We start from the raw sequence: 21505 nt of genomic DNA, 5'->3' as shown, positions 1-21505 counted from the left end.
TTGTTGAAGTATTCGTAGTGGCAGTAGAAGTAAAAGTTCTGTAAGTTGTCTCTGTTTGCATCGGAGACACCGTTGTTTGCGGTTGTCCATGGTTTAGCGAGCTCTCGATCGAATCAGATTCGACCGGGATCTGGCTTATGATCACATTGTTGCTGTTTCTATTAAAACTATCATAACTACTATCGTAATTACTATTATAAATACTATTTTTTGTGGTAATATTTGTAATACTGTTGTTAGCATTGTTACTGCTACTGCTACTAGTAGTACTTTTGTTGTTGTTGTTGCTGAAATTATTATTGTCGATCAGTTGTGTGAGAATCTCCTTGTTGGTGATGGGTTCGTATTTGTTTCGGAACGTTTCACTGTTGTCCGAAGCACCCCGGTAGAGCAATGCTACCTTTCCATCGGCCGTTATGACGGGCGTTATCTTTTGCTGAACCTCTCCTCCGGACCCGCTTTGGCTTTCACTTACCTTCTTCGATTTGTCTTCATCTGTAGCCTTGGGTTCTACCTTATATACAATTCCGACCTTTCCATTCGGCGTTGAGATTACCTTTATAGAATCGTTTTTACGTAACTTCCGATTTCCCGCTGAAAACAGATCATCCTCATCTCCGTCATCGGCGAAGTCGTCGAAGCGAGACTTGAAACGATGTGACGCAGTTTTACCTTTGATGTAGTCCTGCATCACATTTGCTTTGTCCGTCGACGCACTCGACGCTGACGGTGATTTGCTGTCTTTTCTTGTTTCCAGCTCTTCATCGCTGTAATCGTCGTAATAATCATCGTCTTCATCGAAAGCTTTTTTCGTTTTCGCGTCCTCCTTCTGTTGTTTCTGTTTCGAAGATCCTGCATCTTCGTAGTCGTCATCTTCGAATATGTCATCATCTTCTCTGACTTCCTCTTCCTCCTCTTGAGTGAACATCGGTTTGGTCTTCATTTCCTCTAGCTGTCTCATCAGCTTCTGAAAATCGTCCAACCGTTCCCCCCCTTCGGTGACACCTACGCTTTGCGGTATCACCTGATCCATCACCATAGTGGGATCATCGTTCTGCATCATATCTTCCTCGTCGAAGTCGGTCTCGAAATTGACCCACTTATCGTCACTACTACTACTAGTGTTATCAGCCGGCTGTGGCTGCTTCCTTAAACTACTATCATCAGTGGCACTTAAACTACTAATCATCGAATCTAAACCTAAACTATCGAATGCTGCTACTTGCACTGCTGCTGTTGGTATTATTGTTGTTGGTGTTATTGATGTTGTTCGGGTAGTCGCGTCTTGCAGTCAGTAGCATTTCTTTGTACAATGGCATTTGCGCACAACGTCTAGGTGCTTGATGTATTTGGTATTGTTGCTGCACACCATGCGTACCTGTGAGGGAAGAAAAAAACAAGAAAAAAAGTTATTTATATTGATAATAAAACGTATAAGTCATGGGAGAAACAAAAACAATGGTGGAAAACCTGAAACATGCTCTAAAAAATTTCCGTGAATGTGAACAAGATGAAGAAGGCGATATCAGCAGAGGAACATCGCGACAATATCAGATCCAGATGGTATGAAGTGAAGACCACAATCATGAAATTCTGCGAAATGTTCCAATCAGCACTTAGCTGTCTACTGGACACAATTGCAATTAATTTTGAACAGTGATCTTGAAAGGATGGCAGTTCAACATAATCAAACGCGCACTTTCCAGGACTAGTTCAGCCTGATTGTTGAACAGAAGTACAAATGAGATTGTACAAGCAGCAAAGCATGAAGAAACAGACGCTCCTTCATAAGTTCTGGAGGCTAAGGAAAGAATGGATTTCGAGAAACTTACACAAGTGGAATGTTAGCTGCAGTGAAAAATCAAAAAAAAATAGTTTGTACTTGTTATAAATATGAAAGCTTTTCACGAAGGGATTCAAAGAGAATTTTTTTGGATACTCCTTTGAACTGAGAACTTAGTAAGGAATCCCAAAAGAGCACGACTTTCATGGCAGGAAGTGGGGTGTTTCGTTTTACGAGATTGCTGTTCGGTATAAACTGTAAACCCGACTTCTTTCAAAGGTAAATGTAGACGGTTCTGGAAAGAATGTCCAAACTAAAAGGTTGTTCCGTTTTACAAGATTGCCGTTCGGTATAAATTGTACACCCGAATTCTTTCAAAGGTAAATGTAGAAGGTTCTGGAAAGAAAGTCCAAACTAAAAGGTTGTTCCGTTTTACAAGACTGCCGTTCGGTATAAATTGTACAACCGAATTCTATCAAAGGTAAATGTAGAAGGTTCTGGAGATATTGTCGAAACAAAAGGGTGCTACGTTTTGAGGATACTGCTGTTCGGTGTAAGCTGTACACCCAAATACTTGCAAAGGTAAATGTGGAAGGTTCTGGAAAGAATGTCCAAAATAAAAGGGTGTTCCGTTTTACGAGACTGCCGTTTGGTATAAACTGTACACCCGAATTCTTCGAAAGGAAATGTAGAGAGTTCTGGATAGAATGTCCAAAATAAAAGGTTGTTCCGTTCTAGGAGACTGTCGTTCGGTGTAAACTGTATACCCGAGTTCTTTCAAAGGTAAACGTAGATAGTTGTGGAAAAGATGTCAAAATAAAAGGTTCTTCCGTTTTGAGGAGACTGCCGTTCGGTATAAACTGTACACCCGAATTCTTCCGAAGGTAAATGTAGAGAAAATAAAAGGGTGTTCCTTTTAAGGAGGCTGGCGTTCGGTGTAAACTGTACATTCGAGTTCTTCCAAAGGTAAATGTAGAAAGTTCTGGAAAGGATGTCCAAAATAAAAAGTTGTTCCGTTTAACGAGACAACTGTTCGGTATAAACTGTACACCCGAGTTCTTTGAAATGTAAATATAGAAGGTTTCGGAAGAATGGTCTAAATAATAGTGTACATGCTCAATGCCCTGATTTGTGCTGTTTGTTTGAACAAACGTCGTACTCTGTTTGTCAGAGTTAGGCAAGTTCTAACAAAATGTGAAATCGATCATAAATTCATTATGCTTTCGACGCAAATGGTTTCAACATAGGCATTGGATTTTTGCAATCTCTTCTATGGATGTACAGATCAGAATGAAAAGAGACACGAGTGAAGAAGAGGAATCACTCAAACGCGCACAATAAGTTGATGTAAAAAAAACTTATAGGACAGGAAATAAATATTCCAGAGAATTTGCGGAGGTATTCAAATGGGTGTGATGATTGACAACCGATTGAATTTTTTTGATTGAACACTTCAGAATGGGACTTAAATAGCTGAAAATAAACCTTGTGAACTTACTTTTCTTCGTCGTACGACTTTGGCGGCGCAGCACTGGTTTCCGCAGCCTCCGACGCACTTGGCGTACTTGAGCGGCTGCCGGGATCGGCAATCATTCTCGGTGTAGTACTCTCGTACCTGTTCCTTCCGGCAGGATGAGCCTGTGGCGCACAAAGATTGACATCATTAGTAAAATGAATGGTCATTGATTGAGAAGATGTAATAAGGGAAATCTACTCTACTCATGCTTTTTTTTTTCGTTCCGATTGTTTTTTTTCAAACTTCACAAAGTCATCAACTCATGCGTGTTTTAAATCTATGAGAAACATAACTTTCATCGATTTACTACTCGAATCCTCGGCCCATAAACACTCAATCTGTTTTCATGAATGATGATAAAATGCGTTGTCTGATACCTTGTCGTCGAGTTGACAAGTTCATTTAAATGTGTTTTCAAAGAGAGATGAGTAAAGATCACAGATATCAAGTGTCCATGGACCAAAATCACTCATAACAAAACTTAACACAAAACCAAATATTAACTAGAATGCAGAAGAAAATAATTTTGAAACCAAGTTTTTATATACCGGAAGATGGGGGAACTTTGAAGGGATCCTCGTCGACGACGACCGAGACCGAGCCCTCACCTTGGTCACAGAACTTGCCCTTGGCGCCGTTTTTGCACCGGCACGAGTAGCCCCCGTTTTTGCCGTTGGGGATGCACTTGCCGCCCCGTTTGCACTGGTGATTTTCGCACGGATCGAACTGTGGAATGCGAGAAAACCAGTGTTAATCAATTTTGGGATTAAACAAGTGGATTATAGGGGTACAAACCTCCTTGAAGATCATTGGAGTCTCCTGCATAAAGTCCTCCTCAACTTCGCCTTCACTTTCCGAATCAAGGAGAGCGCAACCGGGAGTTACTTTTTGTTGCCGGGCTGCGTTGAGGAAGTCTACCTGCTTGTGGTTGATCCAAACCTCTTTCATGCAACCCTTGAAGCTGGTTAGGTTCCGGAGGTGCCACTGTTTGAACGCTTGCTGACCGGGTTCTGTGGGTAGTCCTCCGAGATACATAGGGGTAGTCAGTTTCAGGTAATCCTTGTTTCCTTCATTGATGATTGATCGCGCTAGGCCGCGATCGACACGAAGGGTGAAGTTTTTCTTGATAGCCAGCAGCTCCAGCATGTGGTACTTGCCATCGGCGACCACTTCGAAGCTGTACATCGTAGATACTGGATAGTTGCCAACGTCGTAGCTAACACGAATGCGACCGTTGAAGAGCTCGACAGCAAGATGTTCGTTGTTACCGTCGTACATGAGGACGCCATTTTGCTGAGTACTGCTGAAGACGATCGTTACATTCGCTTCAGGTTTGGTTCTCAACGGCTCAAGCTCAACGAAAGAGTTGTTGTGGAGGAATGTTAGGCTCGTGAGGTATTCACAACGTTTTCCGGAGTAACCCGGAGCGCATTTACAGATGTAATCAGCACTGGAAGGATTGGGTTGGAAGCAGACTCCAAACTTGCACTCGTGATGTTGACAAGGTGAAGTTTGAGGGTACAGCATAGCCACCATTGGTGTTCCCTCGCAAAACTTTCCAGTAAACTCTGGCGGACACTTGCAGACGTAATCGTTGATTCCATCGACGCAGCTTCCTCCATTTTGACATAAATGGTTGATACAATCATCAATGTTCTCGCTACAGTTGATTCCTCGATATCCTGGAGAACATTCACAGGTGTAGTGAGTTGAATGATCGACACATTTAGCACCGTTCTGGCAAGGATTGTAGTCGTTGCTACAGAACTCGATCTTTGCCTCGCAAAACTCTCCAGTGTAACCCGGGATGCAAGCGCAGCTGTAGGAATTCACCCCATCGACACATGTTCCGTTGTTCAGACACTTATGATCTGTACAATCGTCGATATTTATCTCACAGCGTGCTCCCGAATATCCAGACAAGCATTGACAACTGAAGCGGCCTTCTTCCATCACTGTACAGGTTCCATTGTTTCTACATGGGTTTCCATAGCAAGCATCGATCATGAACTCGCAGTGATCTCCGTGATATCCCGGAGGACACTGGCATTCGTACTGTCGTTCTGGCAACGCTTTGCACACAGCATTGTTCTTACAGGGGAAGGTGTAACAAGCGTCACATTTGGACAGAATCTCGTTGCTGATCTTGCCTTTGCAGGTGAACTGCGCTGCCGGTGTCGACAGGATTAATTTGTCCTTCATCAAGTCCGGCTCAGCACAGCGAGCGATTCCCGGTTCGACGTAGTCCCTCTTGACCCATTCCGAAAGCCACTTCAACGAGCAGTCGCAATACAGCGGATTGCTTCCCAAGGCACTGCAAGAGGTTATACATTTAAAACATCTTCAACTGTGGATTAGTTTGATGATACTTACATGTGAGTGATAGATTGAAGATCAGTGAACGTCCCATCCGGAATCATCGAAATGTGGTTTCCATGTAACGAGAGTACCTTCAAGTTCTTCAATCCAGCTAACGAATGTTGCTGGATGCACTGCAGGTTGTTGTAGCTTATGATCAGCGTTGAGAGACGAGTCAAGTTGGCAAAGGTGTGGTTCGACAAGATCCCAATTCGGTTGTTGCTCAGATCCCTAAAATCCAAATATTTGATTATATCGATCTTTAAAGCAATTTCTGACTAATCCAAACTTACAATCGAGTCAACGACTTGAGGTGGCTGATCCTGCTGGTATGGATCATGGAGATCTCGTTCGATTCCAGGTACAGCTCCGTAGTTTCCGAGGGGATAGATTTGGGAATTTCCTTCAACTTACTCCTGGAGCAGCGGACCACTGTACCGGTGCAGGTACACGACGGCGGACAGTAACCTTCACCAAGGCATCCCATATCTGCGTCCGAGGTACACTTAAACTCGAAGTGTGGTAGATCTTTGACTGGAACGTCCCGCACCTTGGACGGCGAAGCGCAACGTGCTGGTGGTCCTCCCAGTTGCTTCTTGCGAAGCCAATCGGAGAACCATCCCAGGTGACAGTTGCAACGGAACGGGTTCGACGCAAGGTTTCTGTAACGTAGAGTGTTTATGTTAATTTTAGGTGAAAACACTTTTGGAACTATCAACTTACAGCTGAGAGAGTGACGAGAGGAATTCGAAGGATCCGGGCATGACGCAGGTCACCAAATTGTCGTACAATGATCTGTCAAATTATAAGGAAGGTTTTCGTCAACAAATCTGGTTATTTACTTCTTGATTTTTAACTTACAGCGTCTTCAGTTGGTGAAGACCCAGGAACATCTTGTTGTGCACTTCTGGGATTTTATTCTCGCTGATGAACAGCTCTTGAATTTTGGTGGCTCCCTCGAAGGCATTCGGTTCGATATTGGAGATCTGATTGCGGCGCAGGTCCAGCTTAACCAAGTTGGGCAGTCGGCCGAAAAGCCCATCAGAACGGATTCGGGTTAGCTCGTTGTCGTTTAAGAGACTGTTGGAAGGGAAATTCAATTTCAGTTCAACGACTTAAGTTTTGGCTTGAAGTTTTTAAAATTAGTACTCACAGTTCAGTTGTGTACAGTGGAATGTCTCTGGGAATTTCCTTCAACCCTCGGGCAGAGCAATCCACCGTCGTACGGTCACAGTGACAAGCAGCTGGACATTCCTGATCCATCCGGCACTCGGCGGCGTACTTAACCTTGCTGTAATCTTCGTTGCCTGGAAGAAATAAACAAATTCATGCAATATGTATTAAGATAGAGCCTTCAAATAAACTTTCCATCCCCGGGATGTATACTTACATTTGAATTTCTCATCCTTCAGCGCCTCGATGCGGCGTCTTTGCATACGTTTGGGCGCATCACAGCGGGCTCCACTCGTTTCGATCGGGTTCTGGTGCAGATAGTCGCCGAGCCATCGAAGATTACAATCGCAAATGAAGGGATTACGAGCCAAGTGTCTGTGTTGATTTTGGGGGGAAACGACACAAGAAACAAACAATGGTTTTAAGAAAATGGTTCCCCTCTTCAGTGAGTTAGCAACTGGGTACCGGAAGGGACAGTTCATTTTGCGGATGGAACCCCAATTTGACTTTCCGCTTACAAATAGCGGTACATAGTTGAATGTTCTATCGGATGGTCATTTGCATAAGCCGCTATCCGGGGGAAAAGTGGTGTTAAATTTTCCCTCTTGCTAATAGAATCATAACTTTGGCTTAGGCACTCGCCGAGAGTGATCTGCCTGTTGATAAACTGTGATAAACTGTGATAACAATTCTGAAAGAGCTTTGGTTAACATAAACATAAACCAGCGACGGTAAGTGCGGCTATATTTTCAACTTTGAGCTGTGATTTTCTTTCAACAATCAAAATGATTAAAAAATGGAACAGTCAATATCTTGCAGTATATTTTTTTAAAACTTCAAATTGGAAGGAAAAAATATAAAAAAATGATGTTTAACAAAACAACAAGAGGTTTCATCAACAAAAAAAAGATCATTCATTTTTCAAATGAACAGCATTTTTTTCAATACTTTCACCAATAGGTTAAAGTTTTCCAAATGAACTATGGATTTGCGAATATCGCCCTTTTTAATCGTTTCAAAATTAAGATCTTAACAATTTTTTCAATCATAGGTGTTGGGAAGAAACTGCCTTCGGAATTTCAAATTAAACTTTCAAAAGCTACAAAAAAGTATTGACATGAATGGAGATTAATTTAACATATAACATTGAATATTTAGCAAGAAAATTTACATTTTTATCAACTCTATTCAACATTATTTTAATCTTCCTTAAAAATCAAATTTAATAAATTTCTCAAAATTTTGGTGTAGCAAAGGACACCGGATCAGTTAGTATAAAAATAAAAATAGTTGAACACGGTCACACTGATGTCAATTCCATAGCAATGTCCCAGCCCAATTCTAGCGAAATACTTACAGCGTTTGGATGCTTTTGAGAGCATCGAACGTCCCGTTGGCCAACGACTGAATGTTGTTGTCATACAGCGACAGCAAACTGAGATTCTGCAAATCCTTGAAGGCATCCTTCCGCACGCACGTGATTTCGTTGGCATTGAGCAGCAGCAACTGGAGGGATGCTAATCCCTTGAACACACTCGCCGGCAGATCCTTGATTTTATTGCCATAAAGGACCCTGCAGGAGCAGAAAATGGCCGGAGAGCGAAAGTATACGTCCGGTTGCGGGAAAAAAAGGAGATAATAAAGTTATTTATTTATGATAATGATGGGAAAAAGCTGGGAGGGCCGACTTACAGCGAAGTGAGCGATTTGAGGCCACTGAAGGCATCGTAAGCCACCCGGGAGATGTTGTTGTTGGACAGATCTATCCGCTTCAGCCTCCGATGGTTGGCGAAAGCCTTCGGTGGGATTTCGGTGATGTAATTTTGCTCCAAACGGCTGGAAAAATATTTGGATAAAAAAGGGAAAAAGCCCGGTTCGGGGTGGTCATTTGAGTGAATTTTATGGCTCCCCCCAAAAAAAAGGAATCCCCAGAAGCGGTTATACTTACAGTTCGGTTGTGTCCTCCGGTAGCATCGTGGGAACGCTGGTTAGGCTTTTCTCCCGGCAGTCCACGATCCCGTCGGCACACCGGCAAGGATGAGGGCAGAGGCTCCGGCCGCCACACTCCATTGGGGCATTTTCGGTGAGACCTGTTGGAAAGACATTAAAATTGATTCCGTCAATAAAATAGGCTCTATTAATAATGGAACAAGATGGGCGAGAGCTATGCCGATATGTCTGATCATATTGCCAATATTGATAAGGAAACTTTAATAAGAAGATATGATTTGAATGGATTGTAAATTTTTGGTAATTTTATTATTTTGCTCAAAACCACCTTTTAAATATCTATGCATATTGAAGATTAGAATTGAGTTGATCTATTTTTTATGCAGAATTCTGATATATTATACTAATATATTTGGAAAAAATTTCATTTGAAAAAAAAATCTAGTATCTCAACCTGAATCTAAAATTTGAATCTAGAATCTGAATCTAGAATCTGAATCTAGAATCTGAATCTAGAATCTGAATCTTGAATCTGAATCGAGAATCTAATTTTAGAATCTGAATCTAGAATCTGAATCTAGAATCTGAATCTAGAATCTGAAACTAGAATCTGAATCTAGAATCTGAATCTAGAATCTGAATCTAGAATCTGAATCTAGAATCTGAATCTAGAATCTGAATCTAGAATCTGAATCTAGAATCTGAATCTAGAATCTGAATCTAGAATCTGAATCTAGAATCTGAATCTAGAATCTGAATCTAGAATCTGAATCTAGAATCTGAATCTAGAATCTGAATCTAGAATCTGAATCTAGAATCTGAATCTAGAATCTGAATCTTGAATCTGAATCTAGAATCTGAATCTTGAATCTGAGTCTAGAATCTTTATCAAGAATTTGAATCTAGAATCTTAATTTTGAATTCAAATTGTGGATCTGAATCCTGGTTTTGAATTTCAAAGCTAAATTTTGAGATTGAACCTAGAATATGAATCTAGAATCTGATCCTTGTATCTGATTCTTGAACCTGAATCTAGAATCCGATTCTTGAATCTGAATCTTGAACCTGAGTTTAATGAAACATTAAACCTTTTTTGGACTAATAGCAGAATTTTTCTTCTTGGTTTATGATTATGGTTTGTATTATCTTAGGATTGGATCTTTTGTCTTTCTTCTTGGTATCAATAAAGTAGTAAGGGTCATTTAGACCCGAATGATGACATTTCTAGCTTTTTTGAAAATGTCCCGTCGTCCCGCTCTTTATTCGAAATGTCTCGCGTTTTCAACAAAGTTACAAATATTTTTAAAAGTTTTTCTTTTTTGTCTTTATTAGGCTGAAACAAATATAAATTTCTTCTTTTGTCACTTCCTCTTCGAAATTTCCAAAACCCCGAAGGGGGAAATAAATAAATTTTGAAGTATTTTATGTAAGTTTCGAAAAAATATTAAAATATCTGACAACACCAAAATTCAAATATTTGAAGATGGGAGTTATTTGACCTTTTAAATTCTTGATTCTATTGATTTTTTTCAAAAAAAAAAATTACTTGATTTACATGTTTTGTGCAATGATATAGTATGTAATTTTATTGCATACAAGCATTCTTGCAATTTATTCCAATTTATTTGTTTTTCGCATTATTTTTTATTATGCCCCCCCCTCGCGATGTTCCAACTCCGAGTGACAAAAGGAGGGTTTGAAATTTGTTCCGGCCTTATTAAATTATTAATTTGATCGAATGGCTTTACAAAAATATTATGCCGGTTTTTTCTTCGATCACTTGTTTTCAAGAAAATAATATTCTTAAATTTTTCTATGCAAGTTACTGAGCATTTTGTTTCATCTATACATGTCACGAGCCCCCATGGGATTTTATTTTGAATGAATTATAAATTCTTAAAGAATGCATCTCATCTTATCTATACACTCAGAAATAAATCCAATACAAAAACAATTTTTATTTATCTATCCAGTGATTTCTAGATGATTAATTACTCCAGTCATTAAAAAGTAACTGCCGCAATAATTATTTTTTATGCACTGGAAACATTTCACATCAAGAAATCATCCGGTGCATAAATTTTATCACCGAAACATTTCAGCTGTCATTTTGTTCTTCTTTTTGGCAGGTGTCTTCTTTTGTTAACTTTTTGAGTTTGGAATTATTGAATAGTAATCGGTGTTCACTCGAGAAATTTAAAACTTTTATCGGCTCTGGCGACATAACAAAACATTAAACGCGCCTAAACTGGACTGTCGCCGTTGGAAGACCTGTGTGGCAGTGTTGTGTCGATGTTCGAGGCAAGCATTGGTCGTCAAAATTTAAAAAAAGTGGGTTTTTTCGACAAAAGTTACTTGAAAATTCCAACCAAGAGCCGAATCGTCTAAGTGAACAGGATGGTAAAACAAAATGACAAATCGATGTCTAGCCTGGATTCTGTTTAAAGGTTTTTTTGTGTGCAATTTTTTTTTTTGTTTTTATTTAAAGTTTAAAATAAAGAACATTTTAAAAATCATTTTATTTTTATTTGCTCCGAAACTTTCTTTATTGTGAAAATAATATTTTTTATGTCCACCACCAGATGTCACTGCTGCCCATTTCTATCAATGCATAAATTTTAATCGCAGAAATATTTCTCAGGGAGAAATAACCCAGTAATTACACCATGAGAAATATTCTTGTGCGTAAAGAGGGAGAAACGTGAAAATACCTAAAAAATAATTGTTTGATATTTTATTTATTTCTGAGTGTACATATCAGAAGAATCTACTAGTTTAGTAATTTAAAATGAACACCTATTTCATATCATTCTTCAAGAAGGTAAAAAATGAGCGTCATTGGACAAACTGATGGCAGATATCAATCCAATCAAACTTTATGGGCTAAGATATTGCTTTTGAAGTTGTATGCAAAACTTAATGTTATTTAAAAAAAATTGATTTGATGTAAAAATTTTCAAGTTTTTGTTTTTGTTTTTTCCATTTTATTATGTGATTTTTCTTAATTTTATATTGAAGTATATAAGGTCTCTTTTTATACCCAAAGTGTCAACCAAAAATATGCAAACATAAATATCTTGACATTTTTGAACATATTTCGAAATCTCTTGCTTCTTTCGGCTATGCTCGCTTTTTTGCCAAAATTTTACGCTTTTTTACCATCTGGCAAGCTTTTGTTAATAGGATTTTAAGAAAGTCGAAAAAAAAACATTGATTTTTTTTTTCGAAACCCATTGATATTTTTAGTATGGATTATCAACTTATATTAATAAACCTTGGCTAAAAAATATTTTTTATTTATAAAAACTTTAAAACCAATGAAAACTTTCAACAGAACAATTTTTGTGTTTTTTTCACACTTTAAAAGCCGCAAATGACAAAGAATGGATTCTGGAATTCGATTTCTGGAATTCGATGTATTCTTTTTCGCCAAAAAATGTTCCAAATGTGCAGATTTTATATTTCTAAGAAAGTCGGAGTGTATTTGAGTTCATGATATTTTAGGATTTAATTTATAGTTTATAGTTTTTAGGATAATTTTTGGTTAGATAAACATATTTTTATTCAATCAACCTGCTGTGGTCTGAAAAACCACGCATTTTCATTATTGTTTCACTATGCGCTCTTATCAATCCTTTCTGATTTTTTTCAGCAAACACAAACACAAATAGAATCTCAATGATGCTTGATGTTTCCTCAATGAGATTCCATCAACTTAACACTAAGCGTCCATTTTTCGAGGATGTAACGGCTAGTATCCCACAAATGCCAAAACCATCAACTCACAGAAAATGTACTATGTATACCTCGATCGGGATTCGATCTCATGACCGTTGGCTCTTCTAAGCTTCTAATCCGATCCTTTACGCCAAGGGCAGCTGCTTTTTTTTAAATTTCAATCCAAAGTTTACCAATAATACTTCAGCAAAATCTTATCTCAGTTGCTAAACACTGATTTTTTAGGACACTTTGAAGACGACAAAGCCATATTCAACCTCTGATAGCAGACATCTGGGCAATTTTTAAATGGTTTATGTTACGAAAAGCGGTTCGGTAGTTTTCATTATATCAACATAAGTCTTCCGGTACAAAAATCCCGAAATTAGGGATTACAGAACTTTCAATTTTTGGTTTTGCATAACAGCAAGAGAGATGTAGATTTAACCCTTCATTGTCCATACTTGCCCTTAGACGGGGTATACTAAAATCGGCATAAAACCATAGTCTATCATTATTATCATTATCATTATTTGCTTACTTTTTGAGTAGATTGTTTAAATAAATGTTAGTCTATCAATTACTACTAATTAAAACTATTTGATAAGCTGTTGTCAAAAACTACATCTTAAAACATGAGAAAACAGCAAATGGAAGAAATCCTAGATCTATGTTTCCAAATTAAGGTAAACACGGTTTAAGTTTGAAAAAACTTCAATCGAAAAAGTACTGAAAGTTAAGCTCGTTTGCCCCTGTAGTTATGCAATTTTTGGAAAATTTGTCAAAAGTTTTTCCTCATTTATAAAGTTTTTCATAGAACATAAGTTGTTTGTAACCATAAAACTAAGCTTCTGTGAACATTTCTGCGAAGAAAGAAATTTGGTTCTAGAGAGTCAATATCACTTAAATTTTGACGGATGATACGGGTTTTAGTAATCGGTTGCTTTTTTCTCATATCACTTATTGCAGTGGTTTTCAAACTTTTTTCACTCACCGTCTCCTTTTACAACATTTTCGAGCTCAACGCCCCCCCTGGGATTTTTTTTAGTCTAAAAAAAAAATATAATCTGAATCGTTGAAAAACCATAAATTTTTGGCATTATGTTGTTATGAGATTTAACTTAAAATTTATTCAAATTTTAATGTCAAATTTAATAATGTCAAACGATTCTTCATATTTCAAACTATATCTATTTCGGGATTTTTGAGATTTTTAAAATTTTATTTAAATATTATTAGTGAAATAAGCTTTTATGCACTTATACCTTTTTCGCTTCATATTGTTCCAAACCTCCACTAGACATTTAATTCTATGTAAAGTTTCCTGGACAATAACTAAAACTGGCTGATTTGTTAGTGTTAATAGCCGATCATTTAAGGTACATCGGGGTAAGTGGGACGGTTTTTCTTATAGTTCAAATTAAAAAAAAAAAACATTAAAAAATCAGCAGTGGATCAATTTTGATAAAATTACATTCAATGTTGTTCACAAATGCTGAAGAGATGAGCTTGAGAGACGCAAAGCAAAAAAAGTTATCACGTAAACTAATATGGACTGCTGGTGTCTTCACTTACCCCATCTTATGGGGTAAGTGGGGACGGTAGATTTTCCCTTTGATTTCTCAGGAAATTTTCAACAAATTTGTGTTTTCTTGACTGAATACGTTACTATATTGCTCGAACCGTCCAAAATTTTGAAAAAAGCTCATGGTAGCATCTTTCAATGATTATTGGAGATCCGATTTTATCGGAAATATATACTCATTCTAGAACAAACAGGTACTTTTCCCAACTGTTCATAATCCGAATGCCAAATAAAGCTAAATTGTATAGCATGAAGGAGAGAAAATTGAAAAAATGTGTAATCATCAAATATGTATAAAGCCGTCCCCACTTACCCTTGGTAGGGTTTAGAGACAAAATTTTAGACTTTTGTGAATAAACTCATTTTTCATCATTTTTAACCATCGTTTCCTTTCCTAACTGGTTGTTTCAAATGTAAGGGTTGTTTCAATGTAGAGTTTTTTGTCAAGAGCCAGCTAGTTTACGAGAAATTTGCAATTGAAAAAGATGCACATCAACTCGACATCGTAGTTGAAAATAGAAAATTCTTAAAAAGTCACTGTAAACATCCGTTACTGTTGAAATCGTATCTTTTTCACAGTTATGGGGGAGATTACTAGTAAATTTAACATTTTGCATCAAAAATAATGAAAAAATAGTTCACAGTATTGTTTTGATAGCCATCGTCCTCACTTACCCGGGTGTATCTTATCTTAAATTTTGCTAAACAAAATTCTTTATTCACTATAAATTTGCATTATTAAATACAAATTAACTTATGTTAAGCCGATGAAATAACTTAAAAAATAGTTTTATTTTTTAAATCTGAATTTCAGTCCTATTCAAGTTATGCAGCAGGGTCTTAAAGTTTGAATAAGATTCTAATAACTGATTCCTGTAATATACCGAATAGATTAAAAGTTTATCCATAGCAAATGGCGCTATTGATTTATTGAATCGTTCAAAATGAAAACGATAAAATAAGAACTTAAAATAAGAATTCTCCCGTCCAAAACAATCTTTCACAAAATAACTGATGCAGCTTTAAACACAAATTTTTTTAAGGTTTTTTCTGTTTAGCAGATTTTTTGAGACAATACATTTTAAAGATTATCAAGCATTGCCATCAGAAATTAATCATTATTATTTTAACCAGAACAAGGTCCTACAAAACAAGATCAACATGGAGAGCGTATACGAAATCTGTGACAATTTTAAAAAAATTCTTTCAGAAACAAAAAACCATTGAAAAAAACATAATTCGTTATTCGTTTGTGAATTTTAACAAGAGAGGTAAATTTCGTCCAGTTATCTATGGCGGTTACTGAGCTAAACTGTGTTGAACTTTAAGATTCATTTATAGAAAAAAAATTGAGTTACTGGAACAAAAATCTACTTGCGGCTCTGTGAAATTATAGATATTTTGATATCGAAACTGAAGTTTAGTTCTGTAACGTAATTTCATTGTTTTGCATCAAACTTACTAGTTGTTATTTCAAATCTAGGTTGTTTCTTGATTTGTGAAAAAATTGGATTAAAACCTCACTGCCCCCCTGAGCCCTACCAACGCCCACCAAATTTCAAAATTGAGTTCACCGTCCTCCTGGAAGCTCTCAACGCCCCCAAGAGGGTGGTAGGGACCACTTTGAAAACCACTGACCTATTGGAAATGTTATGCAGTGTTTTTTATTGAAACAATTATTTTTTCAACATGTTTTGATTTACTTAAAATTTGATCAAAACTTTAAAAGCTTCAACTGTTTTCGTAAACAAATCCAGCTTTGGTAATGAAGTCCTACATATCGATATAACTTGAAACGAGTTAAAAAAACAAATTGAACCCAATTCATTCGCACGTCCTGCTGGGTCAATAATATCGAATTACCTACCAGGGTAAGGTTGAATGATAGCTCGGTTTTTCCTGTTTCTGCCGATGCCAGCACAAAAAGTCAATAACCGTGGAATAACCAAAATTGGAACGATCCCTGTCACTTATTTTGATGGGATTTTCTTCACTTACTCCGAAATCACCACTGCTCCCGTTGTTTTTCATTTCGATGACCATTTCTGGGAAAAGGCTTACAACAAACAATCGGAAACAAGTGTGGGAGGAGGCCACGATGCCATCAGTTGATGATTTTCACTGCACCGAATTGGCCGAACATAATTGCTTCCACACTGCACCTCACACCCGGGTTGACACTTTGAAGTAGGAACGTGGAATATTTGGCGATTTCGGTTTACAATAGGTAGGAACTGTAAAACGCGTTACCCAAATTCCGGTCTCGTGAACCGGTGAGAGTGATGTGCGTCGCGTTCTGATGGGTTTCATCAACGCAACGATGAGACACGGTCAGGATGTGGTTTGTGGGTGTGAATAATTAACTGCCATTCGAGATTCGAGGGGAATGAGCCGGTCAGCATTACACACTAGAATAGGCACTGAAATTCTGCGTTACCCCAACCCCACTTCCGTATCCGATTACTGAGTGCAGTCAAATTACTTGATCAGTTTGGTTGTTGTTTGTGCTCACGCATGATGAATTATTTAATTTTAATGTACATCTGTACTATAATGAACAGCACAAATTCCACGGCAATCGTGTTTTCGCAAAAGTTGAATGAATAATTTATCCGATGCTTGAGATTAAAAAAAAAACTTGTTTCGACAATCAACCATATGATGAAAGTTTCAACATGTTGATGACTCATTTAACAGAACGCAATGTTGAAAGTTGAAATTTTAAAGTTTTTAAGAACTTCAAGTAAAATTATCACTTTTGAAACACTCTCTGGAGCCACTTTTAATACCAGATTTTTAAAAACTTTTTATTTTTGCATAGGCGTTAACAGTACGCTTTTTTGCATCATTTGTTTAACAAAATTGCTCAAAGAAGTTAATTCTCATAGTTGACTCTCTGGAGAAACCTTTGAAAAAATAATTCTACTATAAATGAAGGTTATTTTCTTAAAACCAACTGTTAAATTCATACTAGTCTAAACCGGTGTCATCGACAGGCAAAGTCCCAAACCCAAAACATCACCGTTAATCGACTCACAAAATAGTTTGGCGACGCTCAAAATTTCAATGGCTATAAATCTGTCTGACCAGAGCCACTGAAAGCCCCACCCCATCCCATGGCTTAAAGCGGAGCAGAGGTCACACGCACGTGGTCATGCATAAACCACCACCGGAACGATTCGGACTTGCCAGGATTCCGGACCGCAAACTTTGCCCACAATGGGGATATGAATCAGTGATGCGTTTCAATCATGGACATATTTTTCGCCGTTGTTTGTTTGCCCCTGTTGCGCAATGGGCGGTGGATTTTGTTTGGTTGGATGAAAAACAATGAAAAAAAAACGCCGTTCTGTGTGGCTTTAATTTTGCTCACCAAGTGTTAAGCCTACGATAACAAACATTCGTGGGTGGCGTGGAGTGGGTCCGCATGATGGGTTTGAAAATATTTTCCTTTCAGGTGGGAACAAGTCAAATCTGAGTGATGAATTCACTGTCTGGGGGGATTCTGATGAAATTGATCTCTCTTATAATCCAGTGGAGAGATATTTCAAGGTGGAATTGTAGTAAATAACACAGTTTTCAAAGTAACTCAATATTTGAAAACATAATTTGAGCTTCGAGAATGGTTTACCCTCAGTTTTATATACATCTAAACAAATAATTTTTCCAAAGATTCAAATGGAAGAACCAAAATTCAAGTTCAAATTTTTATAGAAAAACTTCCACTCAAGATTCGAATTCAATTATTTTTTTTCAGAAATGGGGTGTAGATTGAAAGACACATATTTTTTTTTTAATGGATTAAGATTGATTGGTGGCTCCCGACACTTTTAAAATCATACTTCAATAAATATATTGTACTTGACTGAAACCTGTCATTCCAAAGTCATTTGAAGAAGAAAACTTTATTTTCCTCTGTTGAATTTGAACTTCTGGAGTTAAGTTTAATTTTCGTGGTTGAAGCCCCATAACTCTCAAAAAAGTATGTTACACGAAGGATCAAATTGTAGCTTTTAGGTAAAACTAACAAAACGATGGTCATCTGTATTGAAATGCCAAAATGCATGATGTTTTTATTACCAAAAATAAATAAATAAATTTTTATACTAAAGCCGTAAAATGTTTTCGAAAACGAGTTGGGGGTAATATTGACTAAAGAATTGCAATCAGAAACATTTGTTATGTGATCTAATTTTTCAACGTTCGTGTCAAAGTTAACTATAGGTAATTTCCCAAATGATGGCTCCAGAGATATTAATCTACAATCATTAGGTTAGTCATTTAAATGCTTTTTTATGACAGCATCAGCGTTGTAAAACTAAAACTTTCAAACCCCTCAAATCCAAAAAGGGGGGCTCCTATACAAAATTGAAAAATATTTGACTCAATTTGAACAATTTTCGGAAACTACTGAACCGATAAACGTGAAATTTGGTATGAAGCCGTTTTCAAGACTAGATTTCTCAAAAAAAAAATTCAAACCACTCCGTCTTAAGATAGGGGGGCTCCCATACAAAATTAATAAAAATATGACACAATTCGAACAATTTTCGGAATTTACTGAACCGATTAACGTAAAATTTGGTGTGTAGCCGTTTTAAAGACCGGGGATGGTTTCTATGATACTTTCAAACCCCTCCGAATCTAAAAGAGGGGAGGGGGGGGGGCTCCAATACAAAATTAACAAAAAATAAACAAAATTTCAACATTTCTTGAAGCATTTTTGTTAAAAATTGATAAACGTGAGAGTTTTGACATGATGAGATAAAAAGTTGAACACACTTTTTGATTATGTACAAATTTGCCTGTGTCTTAATATTCCTCCCGCTTCGAAAAGAGGCGATTTTATATATTTCAAGGTTTTATTTATTGTATTGAAGATCTCTCCTATTTTTTTTCTATAGAATGGCGCCTTCAACCTTCAAACCTCTAAGTTACGTTGAAACTCAAGACAATCTAGGTAGAAGCTCAGATCCATGAAAAAAGTTCGCTTCTGAATAATGTTGAAATTTAATTTAAAAGGAATTGAATTTTAGCTATAAGAATTTAAACGAATATTTTTTTCATGGAAGGCGTAGCAAAGCACACCGGGTCAGCTAGTAGAAAGTGATTAGGGTGAGTGCTCCTACTTTGGACCTAGAGCCTTCTTTAGTCCCAAAATGCCGAAAATTGTAAATTATTGATTTTGTAAGCGTAGGATTAAGATACTTCTATGCACACAATGAACTCCTATTCTTCCTGAATCCTACCATACCACTTTTTGCCATAAAAAGTCTTTCCGATAAAATTTTCAATGTTTTTAAAAATGTGCTTCCTAATAAATGGTAAATTAGACAGCTCAATTAGTGGGGCGTCTTTGGAGAAACCAGAGTGAATAAGGAAACATCACGTTTTTTTACTGTCAATGACAAAGTTAAAAGTAAAATTACTTTCACTGTGAAGAATATGAACAGTACTACCTATTTTTACTAAAATAAATGAAAATCAATGGAAAATCCGGAAAATTTGTAAAGGGTCCAAATATAGGAGAATTTTGACTTTTATGTTTCATTTTTAGACCTGACATTACCAAAACTTTGTGTCAATACCAACAAATCCACAAAGGTGCGAATTTTTAATTGGAGCATAACTCAGAACCAATATTCAACATTTCTTACATTTTTTGTCAGCTTCACGCGAATAAACTACAAGTAAGCACACACCAAAAAAGTTCAGTTATTGTTCTGCTGATAGAGCTAATGGAGAGTGAAAGTGTTTGAGATATTCATAACAGAAATTCATGAGTATTTAATCATTAAAAAACTGTAGTATGTTTTTATTATCATATTTGATTAAAGATTGCATTTTAAATGAATTTGTTTATTTATTTTCAAAAGTTAATGCTTTTTATAGGAATTTCAATTCTAGGTCCAATGAAAGGTACCAGTTCAGTACCAAAATAGGAACAGTAGGTTCAAAGATGGAAATTCTGATCATCCATATCTTTGCGAATCTTTCGATAACAGCGAAACCTCTGTTGAAAATTCTCATTGAAACTTGCAGATTAGATCATGAACTATAAATAAATTTCCTGAAAAATAAGCGCCTCTTGCCCGTTTATGAGAAAAACATAATTTAAAAAAAACATCGCTTAATGGGTCCAAAGTAGGGCAACTAACCCTTTTTCAAGTTTCCTTTGATTTTGTTTAACTCGATGCTTGGACCGAATTCTAGCCTTGATTTTACCTGTTCGATATTTATATTAGAACATTTTTGTCTCTCATGACAACCACAAAATAAGAGAAAATTATACACTATCAAATTTTTAATATTTTCCATACTCAGCTCCAAACAAATGCCCATTTTTTCATTCCATTTCAAAAATATTATTCGAAATTAAAAAAGAAAGCTTGTTGTTTGATAGATGTTGAAATTTTTAGGGTAGAGGGCATGTTGATGAAAAGCTCCTATGAATTGTTACACCTGAGAAGCAGAATTCTCATGTATAGCCAGCCCAATTTGGTTTGAGAGCGTGTTTTTAAGCGTGTAATATTATAATATTTCCGGTCATGTTGGGCCTTGAGTTAGCATTAAAAAAAAAACAGGCATTTGAAAATTCAAATAATGCACCCAATTGACACAGTTATTTCTGATAATATATCTTGAATTTAATTTTAAATACAAGCTCGAAAAATAAAAATCCAGAAATCTGAGTAAAATTTTAAATAGGTAAAATCATTTTAACAAGTCTTTGAAAATTGTGACGCCGTTGAATATTTGCGAATCAACTTTTGGAGTAACACATTGTCGAAAGGCCGCTAACGTTTGAGAACTAAAGAATAAACGGCTACCATTTCTAGCTAGGTTTGTTTTTACAATAACAGCTACATGTAAACTGGAAAACTTGGTTGAGTTTTCTTTATTTTCATAAAATTTTACCTCCTTTTTTTATTGTTCAAGGGCCTCCGGGATAACTACTGTTTTGTACAAGCCAGAGGAACAAATAAATTTTATCTTAATGAATTTATAATCTACTCGCAGCTATACTGATGATGGGCTTTTTGTTATTTTTTGTTCATCATTACATTTTTTTCTTGCCAGTTTTCCCTGATGTTCTTGAAGACATCCGGTTGCTCAGCCAAAGAACAAAAATTGATTCAAAACTGTCGTTGATATTTTTACACAAGATAGATACTAGGCTTAGCTCATATATCTGTTAATCTGTGCTGTTGAGTTCAAATTTCTATAATCGTAGGAAATTAAACAAAAAGAGAGAAAGTTGGATGAGTTTATAACATAGGCTTGCCAGATACTTTCAGAAAAAGCGGGACATTTCACGACAAAAAAGCGGGATACAGCCGAAAAAGCGAAACATTTTAGAAACTCTCAAAAAGCTTAATTTTATTTTCAAACTCATACGAATACCATCATACAAAGTTATTCG

General features: G+C 36.7%; 1 protein-coding gene across 4 annotated transcripts in view; it reads right to left on the bottom strand.

Annotated features, from left to right (window-relative positions):
- Positions 1-1238: 1238 nt before the first annotated feature.
- LOC129757426 (protein slit) overlaps positions 1239-21505 on the bottom strand; it is a 549037-nt gene continuing 528770 nt past the window's right edge. For 2 of the 4 annotated variants that reach the window (XM_055754647.1, XM_055754649.1), the window contains 13 exons: positions 8779-8920; positions 8523-8666; positions 8188-8403; positions 7048-7205; positions 6811-6964; positions 6519-6737; positions 6381-6452; positions 5951-6319; positions 5673-5888; positions 4095-5613; positions 3848-4025; positions 3282-3421; positions 1239-1378 (listed from right to left, as the gene is read on the bottom strand). In XM_055754647.1, the coding sequence (XP_055610622.1) occupies positions 1292-1378; positions 3282-3421; positions 3848-4025; positions 4095-5613; positions 5673-5888; positions 5951-6319; positions 6381-6452; positions 6519-6737; positions 6811-6964; positions 7048-7205; positions 8188-8403; positions 8523-8666; positions 8779-8920 (3614 nt within the window). In that variant the 3' untranslated portion in view covers positions 1239-1291. The remainder of the gene's footprint in view (positions 1379-3281; positions 3422-3847; positions 4026-4094; positions 5614-5672; positions 5889-5950; positions 6320-6380; positions 6453-6518; positions 6738-6810; positions 6965-7047; positions 7206-8187; positions 8404-8522; positions 8667-8778; positions 8921-21505) is intronic. The other 2 variants (XM_055754648.1, XM_055754650.1) reach the window with 1 other exon arrangement.

Source organism: Uranotaenia lowii, chromosome 3 (assembly GCF_029784155.1).
Source record: "Uranotaenia lowii strain MFRU-FL chromosome 3, ASM2978415v1, whole genome shotgun sequence".
NCBI classification, from domain to species: Eukaryota; Metazoa; Arthropoda; class Insecta; order Diptera; family Culicidae; genus Uranotaenia; species Uranotaenia lowii.
Note: the sequence above shows the minus strand (reverse complement) of the source record. Positions and strands in the feature narration are given on the sequence as shown.